Here is a 26,235-nt window from a genome sequence, read left to right on the forward strand (position 1 = left end):
CTATTGGATCGATAAGAAGAGCACAGTAGCAAGAATTGCTGTTTCATAGGAGCTAAACTATTGCGAATGTAAGTACATTCTTTCCACAGTCTGATGGCAAGACTACGCTGTCTTGAGGTCTTTCACACCAAACAGACCAGCAACATTGTTACTACCACTAGCGTGTTTGACACTACTAGATCCTTTTACTTTCTCAAAAGCCTTGTTCGTGTTTATGCCTGCATGCTTATGGTTGATTTTGGATGAAGACGATTTACCGCTGCTAGAAATAAGGTAACCAACCGGCCATGCAAAACGAGAGCCGAGCGGCTGGCCTGCTTCCTCCGAGGTGAGATACTCAACTAGTGCAATGACTATGGCTCCAATTAGCAATTCATCACTTTTTAGGGAAAGCGTGTCAGCGAACGTACAAATATATGCACCCAAACCAGTAAGAATATGCCACCAGCCATGGAGCTCAAGAACGAATGACCAAGGCAATCCTATGGTACGCTTCCATGCTGTTAATGTGTTACACATCATGATATCCACATTCCAGATAGCGAAACCACTTGCAAAAAAGACTGATCAATGTTAGCTAGCGGCTTTTTCCAAGGGCACGGCAGGAAACCCGCACTGGCTCCAAAAACAGCCAATAGCCGCACATCTTTTAGAACGGCGGGATCGGTAACCCGTACTTTGATGACTGATCGGGTTTTTTGTCTAACAATAACAATCATAACACCTGATTTCGTGTCTCAATTAGTTCGTGGCAGCTTCAAGGATTGGGATTGGTTACCAAATACTACGGAATGCATGAACAGCTCATCCGTAACGCAATGCCATATGCTGAAGGCTGTCATTGCCGAAAACAAAGTTAGGCCATGAATCACAGTGTAGTTCAGTGATTTGTCGTATGTAAACACACGATGGATAACAGTCGCTGTCGCTACAAGCATCGAGAGATCATCACCTGATCAATAAATTAGCATTTCTCAGAACCCTGCCAAATTTTACATGTGAAGCTTACCCCATTGTGTGTAGTTTTTCAACGTGCTGTGGAAAACTCCAGAGCCAATTCCAACACAGGCAATGCCTAAATAAGGCAGGTTCCTTAATATTGCGTCTTTCCGGTTCGCGTTATTTTTTATCCCATGATATGCGTAGAATACTGCACGCAACATTAGTATTGTGTCACAGTTATCCCCCATGAACCTAAGAACCGCTTCCATGACGCCTCTCAGATCGAGCAACCAGAAACCAAATACTATCACGTGACCGTCCCCGTCGGTAATTCACAATGCGAATTTGAGACTTACGGTATATCAAATTAGTCAACGTGTTCATGAACTCGGCGATATAAGGCGTAATGATGTAGTCCTAATGAAATTGTCAATTTCAAAATTCCTCACTTTGAGTGACCACAAAAGCTCGAGCGTCCGTGGCGTTTTCCAAGAGGCATACGTACCTCTTCACAAAAGCTATCGCAAATCGTTAGACATTTCTAGACCTCAGATCTCAGAGTTATTGCGGTAAGGTAAACTTACTTTGCTTGCGAATTTGGGGCTTGCCAAAATGGCGAATATGCATGTTGTCTATAGGGAAAAGAAAATGGCATTTTGTGATCGACGCCTGCGAAATCGCTCGATGCCAAATTTCCTTTGTAGTAATCCATTATTGCTGTTGGTGACCGGAATTTCTTGTCTCGTAAGGAGCAATCTTTTTATCGAAGTTTCGAAATGGCTGAATTTGGCGTCGTCTAGTTATCGTCGAATTGCCAACTTCGGAAAGGGGTTTTCAGGGTCTTTTCAGGGTCTTTTGAGAGGCGTTTAGGCGAAGCAAACGTATCGTCCGGAAGTGGGAGTCTGGTGAGTAGACTCTTGGTTCCAGCACCGCCAATGGCTTTGTGAATATCGACGAAGAAGTATTTCTGGGAATGTATTCTATTTATGTGAAGATTGATGAATTGAAGATGTATCTTCTTTTCTATTTCTCCGAGTCCCAATATCACAAGACATGGGGGGTGCATCATTCGGTGACAGTAAACAAGGACAAATGACGCTAGAGCCTCGGCTGTTTAGCGGGCCAGACAGTCTCAGTATAGAGGCGTTTTTGAGTGGCGCTAGCACGTGTATTGGGACGTGGACGCGCGTTTGAAGCCTTAGGCAACAAGGCAATAGAGGTTTGAATGATCTCCAAAAGATTCGCCTGTCGGAAACCGACTTCAACTGTGTAGTCATTTTGATCTCTGGTACATGAGTCGAAAAGTAGCTTCTCTTCAAAAGCAATTTATATGTGCAGCTAACTTCACCAACATGAGGTTATGTTGCCGATCAAGTGATATAATTTAGCGATACATAACGTGATCTGCTCCCTTTTCGTCCGACTTAAAGCGAAAGACATGCTCATAATAAGGCAGGTAACTGAGAGATACGTAGGTTTGGTTTCGTTTCCGGCCACATTCCAGCACTAGATTATATTTGAGATGATTTTATATAATCAAAAGTAATGGAGACTTCGAAATTCAAGAATGTCCCAACACGTTTATGATTTGGTAGTAATTACTAGTATTGAAACTTGGAGTTACTGTGGAAGCGTAAGTACGAAACCAACCAGGGTAGATTAATAGCTAGGTTGGAGTTTCAGAATCTTCTTGAAATTAATTGTATTTCCAACTATCATAACTTATTTCGAATTGATTCAACACCACTTCAAAATTCGTCTCTCCCTGAAACGCTCAATCACTTAACTCTATCCGGATCCCTCTATCATTCTAATCGTCTTCACACTTTTCCAATAGAGCTCAAAATATCGAAAGTATGAAGAATGTTTTAATCTATGCTAATAATCAAACCCCGTATGATTTTTCTATTTCTGAGGCTCTACCACTACGTTAATAGCACCACCTGGACGATCACCAACAAACTCGAAAGCCTCGTTGACCTTTTCCAACGGAAACAACTCGTGACGGAGGAACGATAGGTCAATTACGCCAGCGTCTACCAGCGCAATCAACTCATCAACCTCAACACTGTTGAACCAATTGGTTCCCAGTATGGCAACATCATGGGACATGGCCTCGCTATATTTTTGAGAGATCTCGCCATCCGCACCACCAGCAGCTAGGACAGCACGGCCGCCGCTCTTCAAAGCGCCAATGAGTTTTCTTGTTGAGTTTGCATCTCCCCCGTTGCCCAGACAATCGTAAAACAAATCTGGTCCTACACCATTTGTTTGTTCCTGGATCCACTGCACAACATCTTTGTCGTCCTCGGTTGAAATTGTGGCAACACGGCCATTAGATGACATCTTCGCGACTTCCGCGAGACGTTCCTTGTTACGTCCGACTCCAAGAATCTTGATACAGCCAAGCCCGAGAGCAATTGCAACAGCAGCATAACCCAAAGTCCCAGTTACGCCATTAATGACGACAGTTTTTCCTGGACCTGCGCCTCCCTTTTTCAAGCCCGAGAAAGAGGTTCCGATGTATCCAAACCGAGATGCAGTAGGGAAATCAATACTGGGAGGTAGCACCGCCAGATTAGCATCAGGTGATACCACATACTGCGAGAGAGCGCCTAGTGGATAGTGACGGAGCATTTGCTCACCGCCTGGAGTCTGGGCGAAATATCCTCGAAGACAGCAGTTGATACAAAGATCTTTTCTTCCTTAAATGATTGTTGTTAGCTACGATGCTCCTTCATATTCCACCTTGTCACGTACCTCGTCGGCACTGATGGCAAGTGCCACAAGTGAGAAATGGATCAACATAAACTCGATCTCCAGGCTTGATTCCAAAAACGTGATCGCCAACAGACTCAACGACGCCTGCAGCGTCTAGACCAAACACGCATGGTAATTCTGGGAGTTGGAAGTTGTCGCCGCCGCCAGTGGTCATAAGGTTGTGGGCATTAGGAACCAAACAACAGGCCTCGACTTTTATCAAGACATCCTTTGAGGCCGGGACAGGCTTTTCGGCTTTCCCTGTCTTTAATGGTTTGCCAAATTCGAAGAGGCGTGCGACATTGATTTCTGACATCTTGTTCGTACTGCTGGCGTGAAGTTGAAATAATCCCCAAACCAGTACACCCCATTTATAGATGGGGGGTCGTTACTGCTCGTTGCGAGCGTGGAGCTCACGACTCATTAGTGCGACTCGGGAGAAAACGCATGATGATGATATCTTTCAGCACTGGATGCATTTGTGTTTGGGTACAACCAGTTCCTGTGGGTTACCTTTCAATTAGCATGATGCTGCTTGTAATTGTTTCCACCTCCTCTGTCTAGGCAACAGTCCATGAGAGATAATTGTTAGGCGCGAACAGTTTTCTTCCGTTCTCCCAGTTGATCCAGTGAGCTCTTTTAGTGTCGGGTTTCGAATCATTACTGAATCTCCACAATTCGAGGATTCAGGTACATAATCCTCGGCAATAGAAGGCTTATCCCTCATTATTAGATAACGCCGACCACTTTTGTGAGATTTATAGGGCAGGAGCTGGGTCCATCGGTCTCGCACTTCTTGATATTCCGACATTTCGACGCCCATTTCTTTAGGGCTGGCCATACCAAGACACCATCGATCAGTACTACAGCAAATTGGCATTCGCACAAAGAATAATGACGGCTTGACAGCTCCATAATTAGAGGAATAATACAAGGCGTCAATGAGATGCCTAGAGATCTGACCTACTTAAGCAAAAGGTATGGACGACGTCCTTGACTATTGGTTGCCCGAAGGCGACAGCTTTCTGTCTATTGTAACTATTTAACTCTTGTGCCTTTGGCTCCCTTACAGACCTCAAACGTAAATCTCAAATCATCCGAAACTACCCCACATCCGGGCCAAGTGAGTCCAGATCTGGTAACTTCGTCTGCGTAATTCTCGAAAGCACATGTGAGAAACTCCAGACCATTTGTTGGTCCAAATGGCACAAGTCCAGCCATAGTAGCAGTCGTTCACTAATCTTTTACCGCTCGAGGATTTGCTAGTTCTCACCCCGCCCCCGAACTCAAATAGGATTTACGTGCCTAGGCAGCCCGAATTCTCGACCTGGGTTCATGTATCACAACATCGTATGCATAGCTGATAGGCTGCATTGTACTTGAGGTCGACGGCAAGCACCAAAAATTGCTTCCCATTGTATAATAGATTGATACACTACCAGCCGGACAAATCAGTCATGGAAGGACGAAAGCTAAGGAGACAGAAACGTGGTTTAGTCGACTTGCAACCGAAAGATGATGCTGGGACAGTGATGTGTCTAATTCCTCTTCTCACCATACACAAACCGAAGATTCGCATACGAGACTTGGCTCTGGACGCTCAAAAAGATCTTCAAAAGTGAGCATCTCAACGCCACGCAAAATGGCGAAAAACTCCGAGGAAAACGCTAGCCAACAAAATGGGGAGGAGACCATCGAGAAATTGGGCAGAAAGACACCCGAATCCTCCCTCAAGAAAGAGCCAAAACAGAAGAATCCCAAGTATGACTATTCGGTCAACGCCAAATCACCATTCCCAGGCTCCAACTGTCGGCGGAGTCGAAGGCGTATTCCGCTGACTGGAAGACAAACATGACAAAATTGAAATATCACAGTCTAGACCCCTAGGTCTGCGCATCGAGGGTTGCAATGAGGAAGAATCAGCTTTGATTAATGTGGTAATCCGAGCACGTCTCAGTGCCGGCACGAATAACATGAATGCATCTCGGGTATTTATGTGCATCTTGAACACCTTCGGAAGACGTATCCAGTGTTCTTTGCATAGTTCGCGTGGGATGGAGCTGCAAAATATGCTTACGGCGGGTTCCTTGGCCATTGCTCTTGCGAGGAACGATTGATCCAATAAGACGAGAACGATATGCAGAGGCTGTGAGGGCTGCTTCAATAGCGAGGAACTTCAACCACAAGCTGAATGGAACTTTTGGTGTTGACCCAGATGCCCAAGTTGAACAGCGAAACCGTGTTCTAAACGAAGTTTGGGTCTGGTGGTAGGTACTGGAGTGCCTGGAATTAGCGAGCGTCAAAACACACTGTACTCAATACTGATATCAATGTACTAATAGAAGAACCTCTTCTTGAGTACCATAGTTTCCTATAACTCAATTTTGGATTCAGTGCAACCACATCATAAATCGTACCGTCAGGTCAACTTTTAGCTTACCTGGGAATCCATGATTGAGTGGAGTTAAATCGTTCGCTGACCACCAAACCTCCTAAGGATGTAATGCCTCCTTTAAAACGCCGAAACAACAAGTCTTTTCCAAAACGCCTTTTCCCCACGCCGCCATCATGATTCGAGCGCTTCGTCTAGTCATCGTCGTAATCTTCTATTCATGTCTCCGAATCCAGCCCAGCCGCCTAGAGCATCCTCGAACCCTCTCGCATAGGTAGTCGTAGCTGCACACCCGCTCTGTTCTCTCGCGGCATCAGCTTTCGATAACCACTCGCGCATGTTATCCATTCTACTTTTGTTCTACAGACCATAAGCTTGAGAGTTACCACAATCCTGGATACTCACGGTAGGATGGGTAGATAGCCATGCAGGCATATCAGTCGCATGTGCTGTTTCCATGCGTTGCCATACATCCGCAGCAGCACGAGGATCATAACATGCCTTAGCCATCATGATGAGTCCAATATAGTCTGCTTCACTCTCCTGCCTTCGAGAAGCAGGCTTCATTAACCCGAAATCCAAGAACAAGTCACCAATGAGCCTGCCTAGACCGCCCGTGTAGCCGGTGGAATCGAGGAATATGAACATCCATCTAACCGGCTGGAGCAATATCATTGAGGACATTGCTTCGTTGGAGTGCCTAGCGAGATTGTGCGCTATCTCGTGCCCAAGAATTGCAGCAAGGCCGTCGTCGTTCTTAGCTATGGGCAGAATACCACTAAAAACGAATACCTTGCCTCCGGGTATTACGAAGGCGTTTGCCTCTGCTCGTTCTTCAGTATTAAATCTAGCTAAGAGTCTAGTACTAACCAGGTGAATCAATTACACAAACCTCCCAGTCAACGCCTTCCATTCCACTCGCAGGAATCAACCTTCTCATAACCCTCTCAACCTGTTTTGTTCGCGAATCCCATTGTGGTAAAATGGCACGTCCGTAGTCTGACATAACATGCCGGTAAGCCATTTGGCCTTCTTTCTCAACAGACTCATCACTGTAGCATATAAATCTAGTTCTTCCTGACACCGGTACTTCCTCGAGATGAGTGACGTAGAAAATAATTGACCCGCCAGTCAAGGCGATTACAACGATGCCCGTTCTTTGACTGAAGATTTGTTCGCCGGTGATCAATGGCCGCGCCTTTCCTGCTGCATCTGGGTCATATTTCGTACGATATCTAGGATTGGAGCCATATTGCTGTCGAGGGGGTGGTGGTGGAAATCTCCCAGAGGATGCGAATCGCAGTTGCGGTACGCTTGGGCTCTTCGAGTTCACGGTTATGCGACGAAATGCTCTGGCATGGGCAGTCGGGGTAATACTATGAGGAGCTTGGTGAACGTTACGTGACAGTCGATGCAGTGCCCGGGAGAACATTTCTGGTTGCAAAGATTATTCAAAGTTCTTGATGAGAGCTACGAGAAAGGGGAAGACTTCACGATGATTTAGTAAGTGTTGCAGCCTTGCGATCCAGGCCCGGTAATAAACACCGACAGCCTTCCTCCGTTGGTAAAGAACCCTGCTCCCTGGAGCTCTGACCTGACGTCAGTTATTCGAGATTCCTCGGCAGGGCAAGTAAACATGGCTGTTAAACAAACTCGCAACAACAACATCATTTCTATTCTACTCAAACAGATTCCTCGAAACTCAACAAGATGATGGAACTTACGACCACCGTCGCGACAGTTGCGCACGGCATGGCTCAGAATACACATCCTCTTCAAGCAAAATGGAGTCGAATCGATGGCCCTCCACTGCCCCGATCATCACATTCCCTCTCAGTTGTTTCTGGTCGAGCCTATATTTTTGGTGGTGAGATTGACCCACGAGAGCCTGTGGACAACGATATGCATGTTATAGTTCTCCCATCAGGCACTGTCTCATCCGCCGATTATCGATCCATACCTGCGAAGGCAGACACAGAAGGCGGGCAAGTACCTGAGAAGCGGGTGGGACACACAGCCGCGGTAATTGGGGAACGCATATTCGTATTTGGCGGCAGAGGAGGAAAGGACATGAAGCCATTGGAGGAAGGAGGGCGAGTCTGGGTCTACAATACCCGTACAGACTCATGGAGCTACCTCGATCCAGAACCTGGAACCCCCTATCCGGCCGCTAGATCATATCATACCAGTGTCGCGATCGAGAAACCGGAGCCGGGTAACATGAAAAGCGTAAAGGTAGACAATGCTACAGAGTTACCAAGAGTTGGGAAGATTGCAGAATCTGCACAAACTGTAGAGCAAGAAGGAGGTTACGGAACTCTTTTCGTACACGCAGGATGCCCAAACTCTGGGAGAACAAACGATCTTTGGGGTTTTGATGTAAGAAGTAAGACATGGAAAGCTTTCCCTGATGCACCTGGTAGCCCACGCGGCGGTACCTCGCTTGCGGTATCGAAACAGCGGATATTCCGATACGGTGGTTTCAATGGTACAGGTGAAGAGGGAGGTGAGCTAGATTTTCTAGAGTTAAAGTTGGACCAATTCAGCAGCCTAGGGGGGTCGGAAGAAACTGGCGTCTCTGCTAAAGGTACATGGACGACCCTGAATTTCACAGAGGAGAACATGCAGTGTCCGGGGAACCGCAGTGTAGCTGGCCTACAAACAATCACGACTGGCATGGGTCGAGAGTACTTGATCTTATTTATGGGGGAGAGAGATCCCAGCAACGACGGACATAATGCTGCTGGAAATTTCTGGGGAGATATCTGGTGTTTCCAATGTCCACCACTAGGAATGACAGCAGCTAGTTTCAAAGACGCTACCTGGCAAGCGCTTGGCCGAGAAACGGGCGAAGGAAAATGGAGTCAAGTAATGGCGTCCGATTCTGAAGGCGTAGAAGGAGAGGATGTCCATAACCTCGTTCCAGGCGAGCGAGGTTGGTTTGCAAGTTCTATCCTCACGGACCTTGACCAGAGTGCTATTATATTGTGGGGGGGTTTGAACGGTAAAAATGAAAGGGAAGACAATGGCTGGATTTTGTCATTTACATGAAGTATGAGCAAACGAGAAACATGATTAATGATTTAGAAAGACCGAGTCTAAATTTTCATGCAAAACGACATGTGAGTCTCCGAATCGCGGATGGATTGATTTACTATTAGGTGCTCTGTCATATCATCGGCGTTCGCCTAGTGTGATCGGGACGAAGCTATCTCTAACCTCCACTCCCACTCTTGCTACCTACCCGTCAACAATATAGGTTATAACAACAATCTACCTGCAAAATGCATATCTATCGTGTAACTCCGTACATAGACTCATATATAGACATTGAAAAACTGTTTTAGTCTAAGAGGCACAAGAGAATTACGCATATTGCAGGTACGATTGTCCTTTGTTCCCTGAATCTTCCCCCAACTAACCCACCAGATCCCCATTCATTTCACAATGTCCGCAGAAGCAGCTCTCACTCCCGAGGCGGCACGAGCTGTTGCACCAGAACTCTTTCCCGAGCGTAAAAGTCCGACAAAAGCTCAAATTGACGCTGCAATTGAGAAATGTCTTGACATACAGCGGCGAGCAGTGACGTTTCAGAAAAGGCCATTTGCTGCTCTGTTATTAGGGCCGGATAACGAAACGGTGTTGTTGTCACATCAGAGTGTTGACCAAGTGAACCATGCTGAGGTGTGCAAGCTAGTTTCCAATTCAAGAAGAGGATTATAACAAGAGACTAATCGCAAAATCGTAGAGCTCCTTAGCCAGACTCGCTTATTGCCATTACACAAAAGAGTACCTCTGGACATGCACGTTAGTAAGCACATGGGAGCCATGTGCAATGTGCTCCGGTAAGTTTCTTGAACCGACCACATTCCTAGCATCTAACATACATGTTAGCTACTGTCTATTGGGCACACATCGGCAGGGTCATCTACGCAGCGTCAAATGAACAATTAGCTACCTTGACAGGCCCAGGTAATAAAGACAATTTCACCATGAATTGGCATACGCGAGATGTGCTGTTAGGACAGCAAAAGGATGTTGAGATTATTGGGCCTGTAGAGGGCATGGATAAGGTTGTTATGGAGGAGAGTGACGTTTATTGGAAGACTACGAGGAAATCGTGATGAAGCATTTGGAGAAAGAAGTAGTGAGGGGGCAGTTGCTTGTAGATTGAATAAGATGATAATATGTAATCTTGTGGATAGGTCAGCTAACAGATCCGCTATGTAATAACCATTGTTAGTGACTTCTACAGCATCCCTGCTACCCTTAATAAGAGTTTGGGGAGCTGTGTAACAAAACCAGGACGACTCGAGGAGTACACCTTACTTAGGTGCTTGGGAAGTGAATTATCTCCCTTGAAGTAAAATGACGCATCTTAATGCACACAGAATATTTACTGGTTATACTAACAGAATTGTAAGCTCCCATTAGCTTGATTTCACCGAAACGATATTCATAGTAGTCTCAAATTACTTGGAGGCAGCAAAATTCTCAACCAATTTGTCTTGCGCCTCCCAGTTGTTAAACACCCTACTAAATAAGTCATGATCTCTCTGACACCGGTGTCCCTGTCATAGAACTCTTCGTACTTGGCATGCATTTTCCTGCTACCTTTGTACTGATTTTGTGGCATGCAATACAATACCTACTTTACCATTTCTTTACTTGACCACATTGCAAAAGAATCACAACAAGTCATTCTGCTTATACCTGACACAGCTTCTAGCTATGTATTTACCGCTATTCATTCTTTCCAAATGTCACTAATAAACTCGGCTCACACACGCACTAACTCGGAAATAGTTGACGATTTTTGTCACTGCGGCTCACGAAATAAGAGTCCTCGCCTGACGGATCCTTTACATCCCACTCTTGAACATCATCCACACGTTCCAAGCCGCTAACCACCCTCTATAACCCCCCTTTGAATGAATAAATCTGACTCATTATGATTATACAAAAGTCACGTGTACTATATAAATCTACAAGAAGTAAAATATAGCACATCCATTCCCAACAACAAAAACATCACCTATCACTTATTCCAGTCCTCACAACCAAACCATGTCCTCTCCTCCCACATTCTCCCTCACCAAAACCTTAACAACCAGAGTCTTCCCAGAATCCACAAACCAAAAACCAACAACTATTTCTCTGTCAATAATAGACGCAACAGTTTCCCGTTACGCCCGTTGTGCAGCAATATGGTACCACAACCCGCCCTCAACCCCAACCCACTTCCTCACACCATCTCATTTCCACTTCGCTCTCTCGCAAACCCTAACCTCCTACCCACAATGGTGCGGTCGCGCCTTTTACACACCCTACCAGCCAAATACCAAACATACCCAACGCTACAGACGGGTACAAATCACATGTAACACCATCTCCGACCCAGGCGTTGAGTTCGTCGCGGCGACGTCGCCGAAGAAGCTAGCAGATTATATCCCAGACGCGCTCGCGCGCGGAAAAGTATGGGATGCAGCTTGCGTGCCGTCGAAAGAGTTATATCCATCCACTTCACTCTCACTAGGTGATGATCGAAGCGCCGTTAACCCACCAAATGTAAGCGTGCAACTCACGAGTTTCGCGTGCGGGAGTACGGCTGTGGCGATTAGTTTCACGCATGCGCTTGCGGATGCGCAGACTTTGTCGCGGTTTGCGAGGGATTTAGCTGCTGTGAGCAGGGCGATGTTGAGAGGTGAAGAACCGCCTGTGTTATCACCGATTTTTGATCCGGGTTTGCTTGATGAGCGGGCGGTTGGGGATGTTGATGCGGATGAGCCTGATAGGGAATTACAGGAGGAAGCGCGGAAGCTGCCTATGCATCGCTATGACAATTACCTGGAAGTCGAGGGACAGCCGTTTCCTTATAACATGCCGGGTGATTTCAAGAAAGTAGCGCATCTGCCTACCACACCCAGCACGCCTATTCCGTGGCATGAGTGGGATGTGAAAGCAAAGTGCAGTCATCGAATCCTGCATTTCACTGCAGATGAGATTTCCAATATCTATAACCTCGCAGCTGAGTCACAGGATGTCAAGTTATCGAAACTCGACACGCTGTTAGCTCATATCTGGCTGCGTATCAACACAGCTAGGCAGCTTCCCCCAGAGACAACGACATATCTAGATTACTCCGTAGGCCTACGCTCTCGTGTCGAGCCCCCATTACCAGCTTCTTTCCTAGGAAGTCCCATAACGCAAGCAGCAGTCGAAATCACCATTCCTAGCTCACCAACCTCGAAACCATTCGCCCAACTTCCTGAATACGCAAAACAAATCCGCAGCACGGTCCGAAAATTCACACCCTCAGCAATAGGTGCTCTACTCCATGATTCAGCCTTCGAAGTCTCGCCGCAACGACTGTGGAGAGGATTCCTAGGAACTCGACATATTATTTTGACGACATGGTTGCACTTGGGATTGGAAGAGGTTGATTTTATCGGTGCAGAAAATGGTGGCGGGGGGTTAAGGCATGTGGATCCTATTATGCCGGTTTGTGATGGTTTGATGGAAATGCATGAGAGTATTGGTGATGAGATCAAAAATGGCCATTGGAGCAGGAATGGGGTGGATGTGAATGTGTACCTGGAAACAGAGACGATGTCGCGGCTATTGGAAGATCCGTGGCTATGGGGTGACCAGAAATCTTCCAATTGATCGTTTGAATATAGTATATTAGACGATTTGTCCGTGAACAATGGTCAAGGTCGTCTTCTTACGAAATCAGCCGCTCACATGTTTCTCGCAATGGCTTGAATCACACAAACTTCTAGACATGAGCTAGAAAATACCGTAGAACTTTCTGAGTGTATTTTAGGCACTTGCCTTACTTAATACACTTTGAAAGTATTGTTCTGTTTATTAATACGAGTAGGAACACTCTGAATATCAGTTTTTAGTCTTATGCTGAGATCTGAACGCCTTCTGCCACTTTACACTTGGATTGAATAGGATGTTAGGAAAAATGATGTTGAAAGTACAGCACATAGATTGCAACACTATGCTTGAGCGTATGCTATTCTTTCAAAGAATGTGTAGTTCAGTGAGTTTAACTTATAAATAAGAAAAAGTCTCAACATAGTTTGGCATGATACCATCTGAAAAGAGTATGGTCGGTTGAGATAAGGGCATGTACCTTATAAAGTACAAAGCCAATATTGAGACACAACTATAATACGTTGGACATGACAACTATTGCGTTCAAAGGCAATATTGAGCTCCGAAAGAAGCTCGATCAATCCCGAGACTGCACCGAACCTCGGCCCGAGCACGCAATTCTCACAACTCATGAAGGTTCGTGTGTTACAACGACAACACTGTAGAATACACATTCTCGCAATGACAGTGAACATTCTCATAGTAGGCGCTGGCGCCGTCGGTGCATTTTATGGATCCAGACTCGCGGTTGCACCCAATACAGAAGTTTCAGTAATCTGCCGCTCGAACTACAAAGCTGTGTCAGAAGCCGGGTTTTCAGTGACTTCACCAAAATATGGCTCGTATACGTTTGCTCCTCATCGGACTTTTGCAAACCCAAGAGAAGCAATCGAGTCAAAGATTTCGTGGGACTACGTTCTGGTGAGCACGAAAGCGTTGCCAGACGTGAGCGATGATTCTGAGATCTTGGAGGGGCTGTTGGATACAAGACGTACAAGTATTGTTCTGGTACAAAATGGACTGGGTGTTGAAGATCCTTATACCTCGAGATTTCCTGGAGTTACAATCTTGAGTGCAGTTACAATAGTAAGCGCTGCTCAGACCGAACCGGGAGTCATCAAACACAATCGGTGGACGAGAATCAGCGTAGGGCCATATCTTCCTGGTACAACCGAGGAGTCGACGACCAAATCTCACCAACAAGCAATAAACAGTAACCAAACATTTGTTGAGCTTCTCAGAGCTGGAGGCATTGCAGATGCAGATGCGTATTCCCATTCGAAGCTTCAGATGGTAAGATGGCATAAGATTGCAATCAACGCCAGTATGAACCCTTCTGCGGTCCTATCATCCGGAACAACGAACCAAGCAATGTCTTCAGACCCGGAACTGTTTCGACATCTGCAAGGTGTCATGGAAGAAGTCTTGAGTACAGCTCCAAAGGTATTAGGGACACCACTGCCATCTGAATTTGCGACGCCGGAAGCCATATTGAACAGTACAAAAAAGAACAACAGCGGCAGCAAACCGAGTATGCTTTTAGATTGGGAGCAAGGAAAGAGGATGGAATTGGAGGTGATACTTGGGAATCCGATCAGGATAGCAAGAGCACATGGTTTGGAAATGCCTAGGCTCCAGAGCCTCTATGCTCTTCTGCGGATGGCGCAACAGAATAGAGATTCAGCGAAGGGAGAATCAAGTAGGCTATAGACTATGAAATTGGCTTCCATCCAATTCATCGTATCCTTTAGTGCTACGCTCATGCCCTTGCTGAGCATGGTTCCCCAATTTATCGTTGTTTGAGGCTTTTTGGTGACACCGGCTTCGTACAGTTGTGCTTTCCAGACTTTCCGAGCAGAAAATTGGAAAAGGAGACGATAAGCTTGCGCGATTGATGGTGCATACATATGAGAAAAGAAGCCACTAGCTAAAAGAAATTCTGTCATTGGTAACAATAATATTAAACAATCGAAACAGACTTTTGAAGAAAATTAGTTCATCGAGATGAAGTTTTTGTGGTTGTCCCTATCTCAAATGGATTGCAAATGTAAGTTAAGTGCCAAGACAATGAAGGTGGCCAACTGACCAATCACAATCGACAAGAATCTAATGCGATTTCAATCATCACCACGACAATTCGAGCTCCCTCTCAGCAATTGCGCTCTTCAACCACGACAATGGCATCCAAACTCACCCCCCGTATCTTCAGAAGCGCCTTCCGGCCAGCCTGCATAGCTTCGAAGCCAGCATGCCGGTCATTTACGGCGTCTACGAAGAAGGGCAGTGACGCGCTTCAAGTCGTAAGTATATCTTCCGCCTTTTGCCCCTAGCTATAGCATGCTAACAACTCATTTCCAGCATCGAGATACCCCAGAGAACAATGCGAAGATCCCTTTCAAGTTCACTGCGCAGAACAACAAGCTGATCGATGAGATCCTCAAGCGATATCCACCACAATACAAGAAGGCGGCCGTCATGCCCATACTGGATCTTGGACAACGGCAGCATGGATTTACCAGCTTGAGCGTCATGAACGAGGTTGCGAGGATTCTGGAGATGCCACCAATGCGTGTGTATGAGGTTGCTACGTTCTATACCATGTACAACCGGACGCCGGTGGGGAAATATCACTTGCAAGTTTGCACTACGGTATGTGGCTGGACGAATATCAACTGGGCATAACAGTGCTGACGTGAAATATATAGACACCTTGCCAACTCGGCGGCTGTGGTAGCGACAAGATCGTGCAAACGATCAAAGACCACCTCGGTATCAAACAGGGCGAGACTACTAAAGACAACCTCTTTACCTTCGTCGAGGTCGAATGTCTGGGCGCCTGCGTCAACGCTCCTATGGTCCAAATCAACGACGATTACTACGAGGATTTGACCCCCGAGAGCACCGTTGCATTGCTCACAGCATTACAAGAGAGTTCCAAGTCAGTTGGGGGCATTGAGGGTGGAAAGGGTGCTTTGACGGGAAATGATAAGAATGTCAAGAGTGGTGCGGACGTTGGAAAGACCTCTGGTAGGATATACGAGAAGGATGGCGTTAAGATGCCATCGCCGGGACCTATGAGTGGGAGGAAGACGTGTGAGAATCTTAAGGGATTGACAAATTTGACGAGCGAGATGTGGGGGCCTGAGGTATTCCGGAAAGATCTGTAGATGTGAGGTTAACCTTAATAGATGTGTATATATGTGTATTGATCATTGAGCTGCTTGTTGGATCGAAATTGTGTCTTTGAGGTGAGGCTAACATCTGAAGGGTACACTTTTATATGGGCAGTCGAGTTGTACGATAGCGTGCTTTTCGTCTGCTTGTTGTTGTCCTGGCTTTTACAAGTACTGATCTATTGGTCTTCTTACGGGTTCCTGCTTTACCTGTCACGTTATTGGAGCCTTTTCTTTACATTGAATCAGAGTTACGGATGTGAAGCTCTCCTTCGGTATCTCGGTTAGCCATGTTAGCTCAACGACAACTCTGTCGTACATCGTTCAATTCTGTTCTTATCAGTCTGCAATGTCTCACACATATCAAGTCAATGTGAGAAGTCTTATATTCGAAGTCAGACGAGCTTTCCACGATGGTATGCCATCGCCCAATAGCCTTCCACTCAACACTGGGTCAGACACTCCCCACACCAAGCCTATGAAAGGCTCTCTCTTCGGTCACGGTCAGCACTCCTGAGTCGAGTGATCGGTGCCACTCCCCGACATGGTTGCGTGTTTTCCCCTCGAGAATTCGCCATGCACCTAGGGTCTTATCTTCACAGAGAAATGGCCCGAATAGGTTGGACTGACGGGAACCTCACTTGGGAATTTGAAGTTGGGGTCACACACGAAGCACGTTCGAGGCACGACCAAATATTGTACTTCGATTTAGGCATGGCGGGATCTATGGAATATTGCTTCTGGAAGAATGTCTGGTTGGTTCCCTCTCGCGTGTCTGGAAATGCACAACTTCCACTGCTAGTATCTGGCTCAGCCTCAACCTTCTTGCCCCTCTTCGGGTATACGATGCGATACGATACGATACGGAATCGGAAAGGTCGATATCCCACTGACAAGCGTGGCCATTCTGCTGATCTCGACCCGTCTTGTTGGCTCCAACGCTCTTGGCCCGACTGGCCCAGAGGAACCCACCCCACCACCGACGGGCACCCCGCCTCTAGCACGTTGTAGAGCCGGGTCAGCCAGGTGTGCAGGCCAATCAGAATTTCACCAGCAGCGTCTCTTTGGGATGTCGAACCATTGCTTGTCGCTTCTAGAGTACGTCCCCGTGGAATTTGGTTGATCGACTTGAACAGATGTAGCAACTGGGAACGATTCTGCACAAACCCGCGCGTACAGAACACTGGAGGTGGAGAGCAGCGGTGATAGCGCTGCGATGGCTGCATAAGTGGTCCCCTTCTCCATAGCCAAGCCGTCGTTGGGGTCGACAGAAGCAAGACGCCAGAGACCGAAGCTGCCACTGCCACGCACACCACCGACGGTGTCTCTTTTATTATCATTGTCCCTCCTCCCCGATATTTTCTTCCAACTTTTCACTCGAATCGCCGTATCTCTTGTGTGTCGTGTGATTTCTCATTGTGAGACCCAACTCACTCACACCACTTTTGGCAGCTATCACGGGGCGATCCTCCTCCTCAGCTATCGATAAGCAGATAAAGAAACAGAGTGGTAAACACCCTCGCTTTTCAACGTCCAACCACTGCAACGCACCCTCTCGTTCAGGTCGACTTGCGCAAGTGATCATAGTCAGTGTAAGGGTTGCCCTCCACGATGATGCAATAGCAAAACATTTGACCTGCTTGAGAAAACCACCATGGGATGTTTGCTGACTTGAAATCAACAGCATTCCCGCTCACCATTCGCGCTCTCCACCCGACGCTCCTACCGACCCGTTTGAAGGCCAGCAACCAAGCCTCGCTGTTAACACTCTACGTGAATCTTTAAGCATATTCAGTTTGCTCCGTTTTAGACGGCGTCCCTTGATTCAGCATTGTCCATTTTGCTCATACGTAACGAAGATCGACTGGTTCACTTCTAGAAGGTTTCGGGAATCCGTCTTGGACTACGACCCCGCGCGAAAGTCAACCACGCAATCGTGATTCATTGCAGCATATTGTTTTTGCGTCGCACAATTGCGTAAAACTTTTTTCTGGGGCTACGAGCATTTGAAAGACCACAGGCAATCATGGCAACCGCCGCGCCAGAGATGGCCATCCAGTTCTCCGAGCCTGCTGAAATGCAGGTCGAGCATTCCGCAGCTATCGCGATCGAAGCACCGACGAAAAGACGAGGTCGCGCGAAGCTTCTACACGGGTTGCAACGGATATCCTCATCACCAGCTCTTGCTCAGCTGAGTCGAAAGCGGGCGACGAGCAATCCATATGGTGGACGAAGTGCTATATCAGCAGTGAGCTTGGTGCTAGGAAACTCTCCTCGGAGTTACGAGAATTCCTATCAGTCTCAGGCACAGTCGGCTGGATATTCTACAGCCCCTACATCAGGCCCTGGAACCCCTGGCCTTGACACCCCATTCTTCGATGGCTCTGGACGGTTTGCAGCTCGGCGGAAGGAGTTTGGAAATGGCTCACCGGGAACATCGACACCTACTAGTCCTCTATCACGGCCCATGTCAAGAGGTGCATTATCCCCACTTGCGACAAATGAAGCCATTTTGGAGATTCAAGAGGATTACTTTTCCCTGCCATTAACACCTTCGAAGCCTTCACCTCGAGCGAATTTTGATTTCTGGGGAGAATTGCCACATGAAGTAAAGGTGGCTGTGTTTGCATATTTGACGCCAAAAGAACTAGTCCGTACATCAATTGTGAGCAAGAGCTTCTACAGAGCGTGCTTTGATGGGCAATTGTGGACATGCTTTGACGCATCCGAGTTCTACAAGGACATACCCGCTGAATCCCTTGCGAAAATTATTGTGGCCGCGGGCCCATTCGTTAAAGATCTCAATCTGCGAGGATGTGTGCAGGTTGAACATTACAAACGGGCGGAAGTGGTTGTGAAGGCCTGCAAGAACCTGATCAATGCTACACTGGAAGGGTGCCGGAATTTCCAGCGCTCAACACTGCACAGTCTGCTGAGGAGTAATGAGAGGCTGGCAAATTTGAATCTTACAGGGCTCACAGCTGTCACCAATGGTACCTGCAAGATTATTGCCCAGTCATGTCCGTCATTGGAGATCTTCAACGTCTCTTGGTGCACACATATGGATGCTCGTGGAATTCGAGCAGTCGTTTTGGGTTGCCCGAAGTTAAGAGACCTTCGAGCTGGTGAAGTTCGAGGCTTTAACAATATAGATTTGGCTCAGGAGATCTTCGAGAAGAATGGGCTCGAGAAATTGGTTCTGAGTGGTTGTGTTGATGTTACGGATGAAGCTCTCCAGACTATGATTGTTGGAACAGATCCTGAGATCGACATTCTCACTGATCGACCTATGGTACCCGCCCGACGGCTTCGACACTTGGATTTGAGCAGATGTAATCGACTTACGAGTGCTGGAGTGAAGTCTCTGGCGTGGAACGTCCCTGAGCTAGAAGGGTTACAGCTCAGTGGCTGCACTGCTCTGACTGATACAGCACTCATGGAAGTTCTCGAGTCCTCCCCTCGCATTACACACTTGGATCTTGAGGAGCTTTCTGAACTTACCAACACTGTTCTTTCCGAACATCTTGCAAAAGCCCCTTGTGCTCCAAAACTAGTACATCTATCGATTAGTTACTGTGAGAATCTCGGCGACACTGGAATGTTACCGGTTGTGCGAGCTTGTACCAGTCTTGAAAGCATCGATATGGATAACACGAAAATCAGTGACTTAGTTTTGGCCGAAGCAGCATCTATGGTCAGATCTCGCTCCTCACGAACAACATGCTCTCGCTCTCGGCCACGTGTCGGCCTTCGAATGATCGTCTTCGACTGCCAAAACGTCACCTGGACAGGAATCCGCGAAGTCCTCTCCCGCAATTCCGAAGTCCGCAAGCCCAACGGCTCCTCGAACGGCGCTACCTACCCAACTCAAATCATCTCCATGAAGTGTTTCTACGGCTGGCAAATGACGGTCGACGAACACACCAAGCGCGTCCTCCGTGGCGATCTTCCTGCAGCTGGTAGACTCGAGCGCAAATGGACGGAATATATGATGGCGAACGAGGAAGCGGGTGCGGCTGGTGCGGGCGCCCGAAGACGGAGGAGGAGAGCGAGGGAAGCGCAGATGCTTCATGCGGATGAGGAGGAGGGTGGTGTGGGTATGGGTGGGATTGGGCGGAGACGACGCGCGAGGAGTAATGGGTGTTCTGTTATGTGAGATGAGTAGATGAGTTGGTTCGTTCGTGGGTCGGGCATTGAGCATTGGAGGCTTTTTATTCTTGCTTATATATTTGGGATTGGGTTTGGAACTGGATTGGATTGGGGTTTGGTGTTTGAAGGCATTTGGAACTGGCGAATTCTTGGTGTAGATGGGTTGGGGCATTGTATTCCTCCTTTTTGGGCATTGGTTGATTGGGTTCTTGGGAGAATGGTATCTTTTGGTTTGATGGGATGGGCATAGGATACTTTAGCATAGTTGTGTTGGTTGGGGCAGAGATAGCATAGAGTGCTAGATAGATATTTATTACCTACCTTACATATTTGTGGCATTCTATGACTTGTTTCTGATGTAAGGCTTGGGTTTGACGTCTCTGATATTGAAGTGTAAGGTCGTAACCAGGTACCCGGTACGATGGTGTGACTAGGCTAGAACCGTCGATTCGGAAGGAGCACGCTTGGCACGTTCGTGCGTTCTTGCCAACCAAAACAACTCGGTCACGAAACTTTCTAACCCTTCTTTCCCTTTCTAATTCATAGATCTCATAGATCATCACAAACTTTTTGAATCAGTTCAAGGCGACGTGCTCTAGTCTTCTCAGCCTCTTGCAGCCTGTCGTTCTGCCCTGCTCAGCCACGTTGAAGATGGACTGCGAGTGGTTGTCGTTGCGGTCAGCCGCATCGACGGTTGATCTGCCTCGACGTCTTCGATTTTGTGAACCATCTTGCATGAACATCTCATAGTGCTACAAATTGTCTCTGCGATGCATCGTGGTTGCAACGCGAGATTCAGATGCTCGTGGTAGATCTTCATGCAACTTGAGTATATATTGTGGCAGCTACTACAACGACCGCTCAGCGTGGTGCGATTTGAGGGTTGAGTGGCGGCCGAAATATTCGGTATTTATGTGATATTCTTGGTGGTTCTTAGCTGCTGAAGGTTCCCTCCGCACACAAGGTACACAGCGTGGAGCGAGTCCCGAGATGGTATAACTAACGTCTTGACAGCGACTTGCAATATGCCAAGCAAAAGACCAGAGAGACGGCAATGGAAAGATAGACTTCGCTCTCGTGTTAGACGAGCGAAGGAGTTGGGGAAGCAGATTACGACGGTGAAAGCATCTGGTTCGGTCGATCGCGGTGGTGAGACCGTTGAGGGGTTGCATTTGTCTGGGGCAGGGGAAGTAAACATGCTTTCGGATTCCAATTTCTCTGCTGCTGAAGATCTTCAAACCATTTACGCCGTCAATTACTCTGAGGAAGGAGGTCCAAACACCTTCAAATATCCAGCAATCAATCTCCAAACCGACGAAATACGTCTAATTTACCTGGTCCCCAGCGATGTCGCTGAAGATGAAATCCAGTGCAGACTCGTTACTGCAACGCTAGCGCCTGACTTGAGATATGAAGCACTCTCGTACGAATGGGGACCTGAACTGCCTGAACACCAGATTTTGTTGAACGGATTTATCTTCAACGTTCGCGAGAATCTCTGGAACGCTCTGCATAGCCTTCGAACGAAAGATGAAGAGCGGATATTCTGGATCGATGCCTTGTGTATCAATCAACGAAATGTTGATGAACGAAACCATCAAGTAGCTCAAATGGCGAGGATCTACTCTGGCTGCACACGCTGTATAGCCTGGGTCGGGAAGGAGGACATGCCCGGAACAGACGGTATCAAGGAGGACACAAAGTTAGCTGTGGAATTCGTCCATACACGGCTGCCCGGTCATCCTGTTCCTGATTTGCTGCTGGGCAATGATAGGAAAATGCATGCGAACTTCGTCTTACTCTGTCAACGAAAGTATTGGAGTAGACTTTGGATACTTCAAGAGATATTGCTGTAAGTGTCGTTATCACCATATGTATGCGTCGCCTGACTCGTTACGTCCCAGGTCTAGTACAGTCATGGTACAATGTGGTCCGTATGAAATACCGTGGAGCACACTTGTCCACCCATTTCTCAGCAAGACGCCCACGCCCGTTCATCTTATATTTTTAAGGCCTGTCCAACTATCGGTACCATTTGCGCTTGCTTCCCTTTCTCGATCACGCCAGCTACACTCTAGAGATCGAGATGACAAAGTACAAGACCTGTTCAGTCTATCATATCAATTTCGTGACGCCAAGTGCGCCGACACAAGAGACACGATGTTCGGGCTTCTCGGTCTAACAAATGACTGTTGTCGTCAAGCATGTCCAGCGGACTATTCATTCACAGCTGCAGAGGTCTTCAGCAACATGATGTTTCACCATATTGTATGCCACTTCCGGGCTTCATACACTACAATCAGGATAGCCACTGGGTTATATCGAAGGATGAATCTCCAAACACAAAGTACGAGGTTATACAAGCGGAAATCTGATCCCAGTCTTGCCACGTTGGATCATCCTGTCGAACAAGTGCTTTTGGCTTCTCCGGTGTTTAAATTCGAAGATGCTATCAAAAATCGATCATTGCCACGGGAGAACTCTCCGTCGACTCGAAGGCGTGGAGAATCCACGGATCCATTGTTTCGGGCCGCCGTTCAGGTTTTGGATAACTTAATTTGCAATTTTTTTAGGCAGGGGCTTTTCAGCTCAATGAGTGAGGAATCACTTAAAAAATGGCAAACCTGGTTTGTTAGCCTAGAAATGGACCTCATTGCGAGGAGAGCCCCAAAATCCGAACTGCCTCCTTTGTATTTTTTCATAGGAAATTTGCGCACTATTGGAATTGCTACATGTGTGCTGAATCCTGGCGACTCGATATTCTACCCTGACATGGACGACCGTGACCATTTTTCTATCAACCGCTGCGAGTTTTTGCGTCACTCAGAAGAACCTCCAAGCTCTCCTCCAAAGGGTGTATCTATCGATATCCACTCAGCCAGAATCCCAGAATTCTTGAGCTGGATGTTCTTGGTTGATGATCCGTGGTATTCGACTGAGCTTGTAGACGTTCAAGACGAGAGGCTTTCAGAGATAAGTGAGGATTCATCGACAACAAGCACAATGGGATTGACGCTGGATGCGCTCCGCGAGAGAGGGATTAATTCTAGGCGATTTCCGCGGCCGAATCGAGGTCGGGCGGCTGTCCCTACTTATGTACGGGATCCGAAGGGCTGGTTGCCTGTGCAAGCTGCATAGGATGTGATATACAAAGTTACAAGATCGAGAGAATTCGAACAACGAGTACATATAGCATCTTTGTGCAGTCTGGGGATGGGGTGTTAGACCATCACCTTCATGCATTATATAGGTGGTGGGGTTGGTACTTGCTCTAGCCAAGGGAGAAAAGAAGAGAAGACGGTTGTGTGGGAGAAGTTTGGGATCGAAAAAGAGTGCCATACTTGATGAATTGCTTGGTCGATTCGTATATACGGGAAGCCAGGAGTTACAGGTGAGAGAAGGATTGGTCAAAACGAGGTTAGTAAATCACTTTGTTGAACAAAGAGATTTAGTGCTGATCATATATGTAGGTATGAGGTGTTAGGTGTGCGTCGAAGAAATATCCATTAAAGAGGAAGGGTAAGGTTGAGCTGTTTATTGTAAGGATATACCTTTCTATAATTAAGAGCACGACTTACTCACGACAGAAGAAACCAAGACGGACAGCAATCAAACGGTCAAAGATTAAAATCCTATCATCACTACTTCAGCCCCTTCTCTCAGAAGCAACACTCTCAGCAGTCTCATTCAACCTATCCCCCTCATCCTTCAAATCCTCCCTCCTCCTCCCCTCCATCCCCATCCCCGCCCTCTCATCATCCCTTTCCAACCCCCTCGGCACCATCTCGCCCACACTCGCTCCCGTCCCCTCAAGCCCATTCCTCTCCTTATGCTGCCTCATCTCATTGCTCGTCTGGCCACTCCCCGGGTGTCCCAGACCCGTGTGCACATCCTTACTCGTCGCCCCTCCCAGCGTATCCTCCGCCCTTGTCCACGTCTCCTTCGCGATATTCGGGTTCATGGCCTGTCCCGGGATCTCGGATTGCGTGTTTGGCGTGTAGGTTGAGGATTTGGGTGCCGTTCCTGCGGGGAGGGTCTGCGCGTGGAATTCGGGGGCGGCGTCGTTGCCGACTTTTGTGCCGATGGAGTGCTGGGGGGTTGTTAGTCTCGGTAGAAAGGGGTAAAGGGGGATAAGAATTTTGGTTTTGTTTAAAAGGAGAGGGACACGTACGCCGCCTTTCATCATAGGCTCGGCTCTAGGCACCTTGCTGCGGAATTCTCCTTGGTTGGAGACGGCGTCGGGGTTTGCTGACATTGTGAATGTGTTTGTATGTAAAACTTAAAAATGAGTTTGGGTTCTGAGTAATTGAATGGGGTTTATGATATTCAATTGAATTGATTGTTTATAGAGAAGAGAAATAGAAAAGTGTTATGTGATGTGGTTTTGTTCGAATGTAGTAGATAGGGTGACGTGACGTCAAATTTAAAGGTTACATCACTGACCCCACACGCGCTCTAAGATGTACATCGTTAGTGTATTGTGTTACGCCGAAAAGTTAGATGCAAGAGGGGTGGTTCTTCGTATGGGAGGGGGGGATTTTATGGGATTGATGGGTCGGGTTGGTAGGGGATTTGTGCTTGAGGAGTGGGTGGTGTTGTGGTGATGGGTGATGGTTTCGCTTAATGAGGGGGGTGGCGGGATCGCTTGAGAGTATGAGAGGCTAGATTTCGTTTTTGAGATGTATGAATTTGAAAGGTTATTGCTGTTATCAGATTATCGAACTTTCTATTGGGAGGTTCTAATGTCTAGACTTCCAATTTATACATCTGCTCTGTACAACAACACGTTTTCAGCCAAGTCACCAATTGCTATCATTTCGTCCCTACGATATCGCCAACCCATACCGCGACTTTCTCGGCTATAATCTCGCTGTGTCCTATGCCATGTTAGTCCTCAGTATGAGGAATAGTGCTTGGGGTCCTTACTTATACAAAAGTCGTGGGGGATGTCTACTTTATCTACGATCATCACTGGTTTTGAGCCGGAGTCTGTGTCGCTCTGGCCTCGTGCTGCTATGAGTACGTCGCGTGTTTCGGAGGAGACCCAGCGGTCCTGGTGCTTGTTAGTTGAGAACGGAGAAGTGAGAGAAAATTTCTTACCTCTTTACCAAAATAGAAAATCAGTTTTGGAGCTTGATCTGTAGTCTCTAGACCTTTGTTCTCAACACCCCAGACTTCTTCGTCCCACCGGTCTTCTGAGATTTGTTTCATCTCCTCGTCGGCCAGTGAACTGCCTATATTAGTATATAATCGCAAGACTGGGTGGGATGTAATATGAAACTCACAAAGTCTGCCAAATCCCCATCCGACTCTTCAAATACCTCGTAATCTTCCCCGCCGCCTCATCCGGCATTCGAGCAAACACACCCACCAACCACCGCAACGTCCTCGTCGGCGTCAAATCTACCAACGTCTTCGCCGCCGTACTGACTCTCTTAGCGAACCCGGGGATCTTGAATAACCGCGTGAAACGTAAACCGTTAGGACTCTTCGCGATATGTGTTACGGTCGCGAAGAGCAGAATGGCGGCACGGATCTTGATGGGTGAGGAGCGTTTTCGTAGACGTTGGACTATTTCTAGGGCCATCCACGTGCCGAGGGAATGCCCGATTAGGATTACATTGTCGAAGGGCTGGCCTTTTCGTGGACCGTCTGATATCCGGAGGCTTTCTAATGAGTTTAAGGAAACTTCTATCACCTCTTCGAGAGTGTATGGTGTTCGCTGCGTGTCGGTGGATGAGAATGTGGTTGCTGGCTCGAAACCAGCGAGGGATCGGCCATAAACGGAAAATATGTCTGATTCTGGGGATGTGGTGGGTGAGTCTGATATCAGTGTGTGTAGGGTGTTGAGGAAATTGTCGTAAAGCCCGATTACGCCTGGGTTGCCGGTGATGAAGTAGATGAGATGGTGTTTTGCTGATGGGGGGGAGGTTTTGGGTGGGAGTGAGATTTGGGCGTATGAGGGTGTGGTTTGGGTTGGTGAGGACATTGTATATCCTAAGTTCCTAGGATCGCTTGCTGGACCACTCGAGTACCTATGTATGTCTTTCTTCTGGGTACCTGGTTGGTACCTTTCCTCTAGTATTAGGTCAATTGTGCTCAGAGTGTGACCTTGAAGTCTTTGTGATCATGTGATTATAGTCGTAATTTTAA

The 26,235-nt window shown here is 47.3% G+C and overlaps 13 protein-coding genes across 13 annotated transcripts; 8 read left to right on the forward strand and 5 right to left on the reverse strand.

Moving 5' to 3' along the window:
* Window positions 1-102: 102 nt before the first annotated feature.
* GLAREA_04373 (uncharacterized protein) lies at window positions 103-1,654 on the reverse strand (the record flags this gene model as incomplete). The annotated part of the gene is made up of 8 exons (XM_008086750.1): window positions 103-353; window positions 411-563; window positions 617-724; window positions 779-952; window positions 1,010-1,150; window positions 1,299-1,359; window positions 1,448-1,460; window positions 1,527-1,654. The coding sequence occupies 8 exons, from the start codon at window positions 1,652-1,654 to the stop codon at window positions 103-105; spliced, it is 1,029 nt and encodes a 342-aa protein (XP_008084941.1).
* Window positions 1,655-2,847: 1,193 nt separating this feature from the next.
* On the reverse strand, window positions 2,848-4,018 carry GLAREA_04374 (GroES-like protein; the record flags this gene model as incomplete). Its single annotated transcript, XM_008086751.1, has 2 exons — window positions 2,848-3,647; window positions 3,703-4,018. The coding sequence occupies 2 exons, from the start codon at window positions 4,016-4,018 to the stop codon at window positions 2,848-2,850; spliced, it is 1,116 nt and encodes a 371-aa protein (XP_008084942.1).
* Window positions 4,019-5,344: 1,326 nt separating this feature from the next.
* On the forward strand, window positions 5,345-5,557 carry GLAREA_04375 (uncharacterized protein; the record flags this gene model as incomplete). The annotated part of the gene is made up of 1 exon (XM_008086752.1): window positions 5,345-5,557. One exon carries the CDS (start codon window positions 5,345-5,347, stop codon window positions 5,555-5,557), a length of 213 nt encoding a protein of 70 aa, XP_008084943.1.
* Window positions 5,558-6,292: 735 nt separating this feature from the next.
* GLAREA_04376 (uncharacterized protein) lies at window positions 6,293-7,526 on the reverse strand (the record flags this gene model as incomplete). The annotated part of the gene is made up of 3 exons (XM_008086753.1): window positions 6,293-6,454; window positions 6,500-6,918; window positions 6,965-7,526. 3 exons carry the CDS (start codon window positions 7,524-7,526, stop codon window positions 6,293-6,295), a joined length of 1,143 nt encoding a protein of 380 aa, XP_008084944.1.
* A 278-nt stretch (window positions 7,527-7,804) lies between these two features.
* Window positions 7,805-9,145, forward strand: GLAREA_04377 (Kelch motif; the record flags this gene model as incomplete). The annotated part of the gene is made up of 1 exon (XM_008086754.1): window positions 7,805-9,145. The coding sequence occupies one exon, from the start codon at window positions 7,805-7,807 to the stop codon at window positions 9,143-9,145; it is 1,341 nt and encodes a 446-aa protein (XP_008084945.1).
* Window positions 9,146-9,541: 396 nt separating this feature from the next.
* GLAREA_04378 (Cytidine deaminase-like protein) lies at window positions 9,542-10,218 on the forward strand (the record flags this gene model as incomplete). Its single annotated transcript, XM_008086755.1, has 3 exons — window positions 9,542-9,778; window positions 9,843-9,939; window positions 9,989-10,218. 3 exons carry the CDS (start codon window positions 9,542-9,544, stop codon window positions 10,216-10,218), a joined length of 564 nt encoding a protein of 187 aa, XP_008084946.1.
* A 943-nt stretch (window positions 10,219-11,161) lies between these two features.
* GLAREA_04379 (transferase family protein) lies at window positions 11,162-12,760 on the forward strand (the record flags this gene model as incomplete). The annotated part of the gene is made up of 1 exon (XM_008086756.1): window positions 11,162-12,760. One exon carries the CDS (start codon window positions 11,162-11,164, stop codon window positions 12,758-12,760), a length of 1,599 nt encoding a protein of 532 aa, XP_008084947.1.
* Window positions 12,761-13,441: 681 nt separating this feature from the next.
* Window positions 13,442-14,470, forward strand: GLAREA_04380 (6-phosphogluconate dehydrogenase C-terminal; the record flags this gene model as incomplete). Its single annotated transcript, XM_008086757.1, has 1 exon — window positions 13,442-14,470. One exon carries the CDS (start codon window positions 13,442-13,444, stop codon window positions 14,468-14,470), a length of 1,029 nt encoding a protein of 342 aa, XP_008084948.1.
* Window positions 14,471-14,937: 467 nt separating this feature from the next.
* Window positions 14,938-15,927, forward strand: GLAREA_04381 (Thioredoxin-like protein; the record flags this gene model as incomplete). The annotated part of the gene is made up of 3 exons (XM_008086758.1): window positions 14,938-15,060; window positions 15,119-15,409; window positions 15,466-15,927. 3 exons carry the CDS (start codon window positions 14,938-14,940, stop codon window positions 15,925-15,927), a joined length of 876 nt encoding a protein of 291 aa, XP_008084949.1.
* Window positions 15,928-17,959: 2,032 nt separating this feature from the next.
* On the forward strand, window positions 17,960-20,089 carry GLAREA_04382 (RNI-like protein; the record flags this gene model as incomplete). The annotated part of the gene is made up of 1 exon (XM_008086759.1): window positions 17,960-20,089. One exon carries the CDS (start codon window positions 17,960-17,962, stop codon window positions 20,087-20,089), a length of 2,130 nt encoding a protein of 709 aa, XP_008084950.1.
* A 1,018-nt stretch (window positions 20,090-21,107) lies between these two features.
* GLAREA_04383 (uncharacterized protein) lies at window positions 21,108-23,220 on the forward strand (the record flags this gene model as incomplete). Its single annotated transcript, XM_008086760.1, has 2 exons — window positions 21,108-21,934; window positions 21,987-23,220. 2 exons carry the CDS (start codon window positions 21,108-21,110, stop codon window positions 23,218-23,220), a joined length of 2,061 nt encoding a protein of 686 aa, XP_008084951.1.
* Window positions 23,221-23,728: 508 nt separating this feature from the next.
* GLAREA_04384 (uncharacterized protein) lies at window positions 23,729-24,337 on the reverse strand (the record flags this gene model as incomplete). The annotated part of the gene is made up of 2 exons (XM_008086761.1): window positions 23,729-24,172; window positions 24,254-24,337. 2 exons carry the CDS (start codon window positions 24,335-24,337, stop codon window positions 23,729-23,731), a joined length of 528 nt encoding a protein of 175 aa, XP_008084952.1.
* Window positions 24,338-24,894: 557 nt separating this feature from the next.
* GLAREA_04385 (alpha/beta-Hydrolase) lies at window positions 24,895-26,071 on the reverse strand (the record flags this gene model as incomplete). The annotated part of the gene is made up of 4 exons (XM_008086762.1): window positions 24,895-24,959; window positions 25,009-25,135; window positions 25,183-25,312; window positions 25,368-26,071. 4 exons carry the CDS (start codon window positions 26,069-26,071, stop codon window positions 24,895-24,897), a joined length of 1,026 nt encoding a protein of 341 aa, XP_008084953.1.
* Between the last annotated feature and the right edge of the window lie 164 nt (window positions 26,072-26,235).

This window comes from Glarea lozoyensis, assembly GCF_000409485.1.
Source record: "Glarea lozoyensis ATCC 20868 chromosome Unknown GLAREA5, whole genome shotgun sequence".
In the NCBI taxonomy this organism is placed as follows: domain Eukaryota; kingdom Fungi; phylum Ascomycota; class Leotiomycetes; order Helotiales; family Helotiaceae; genus Glarea; species Glarea lozoyensis.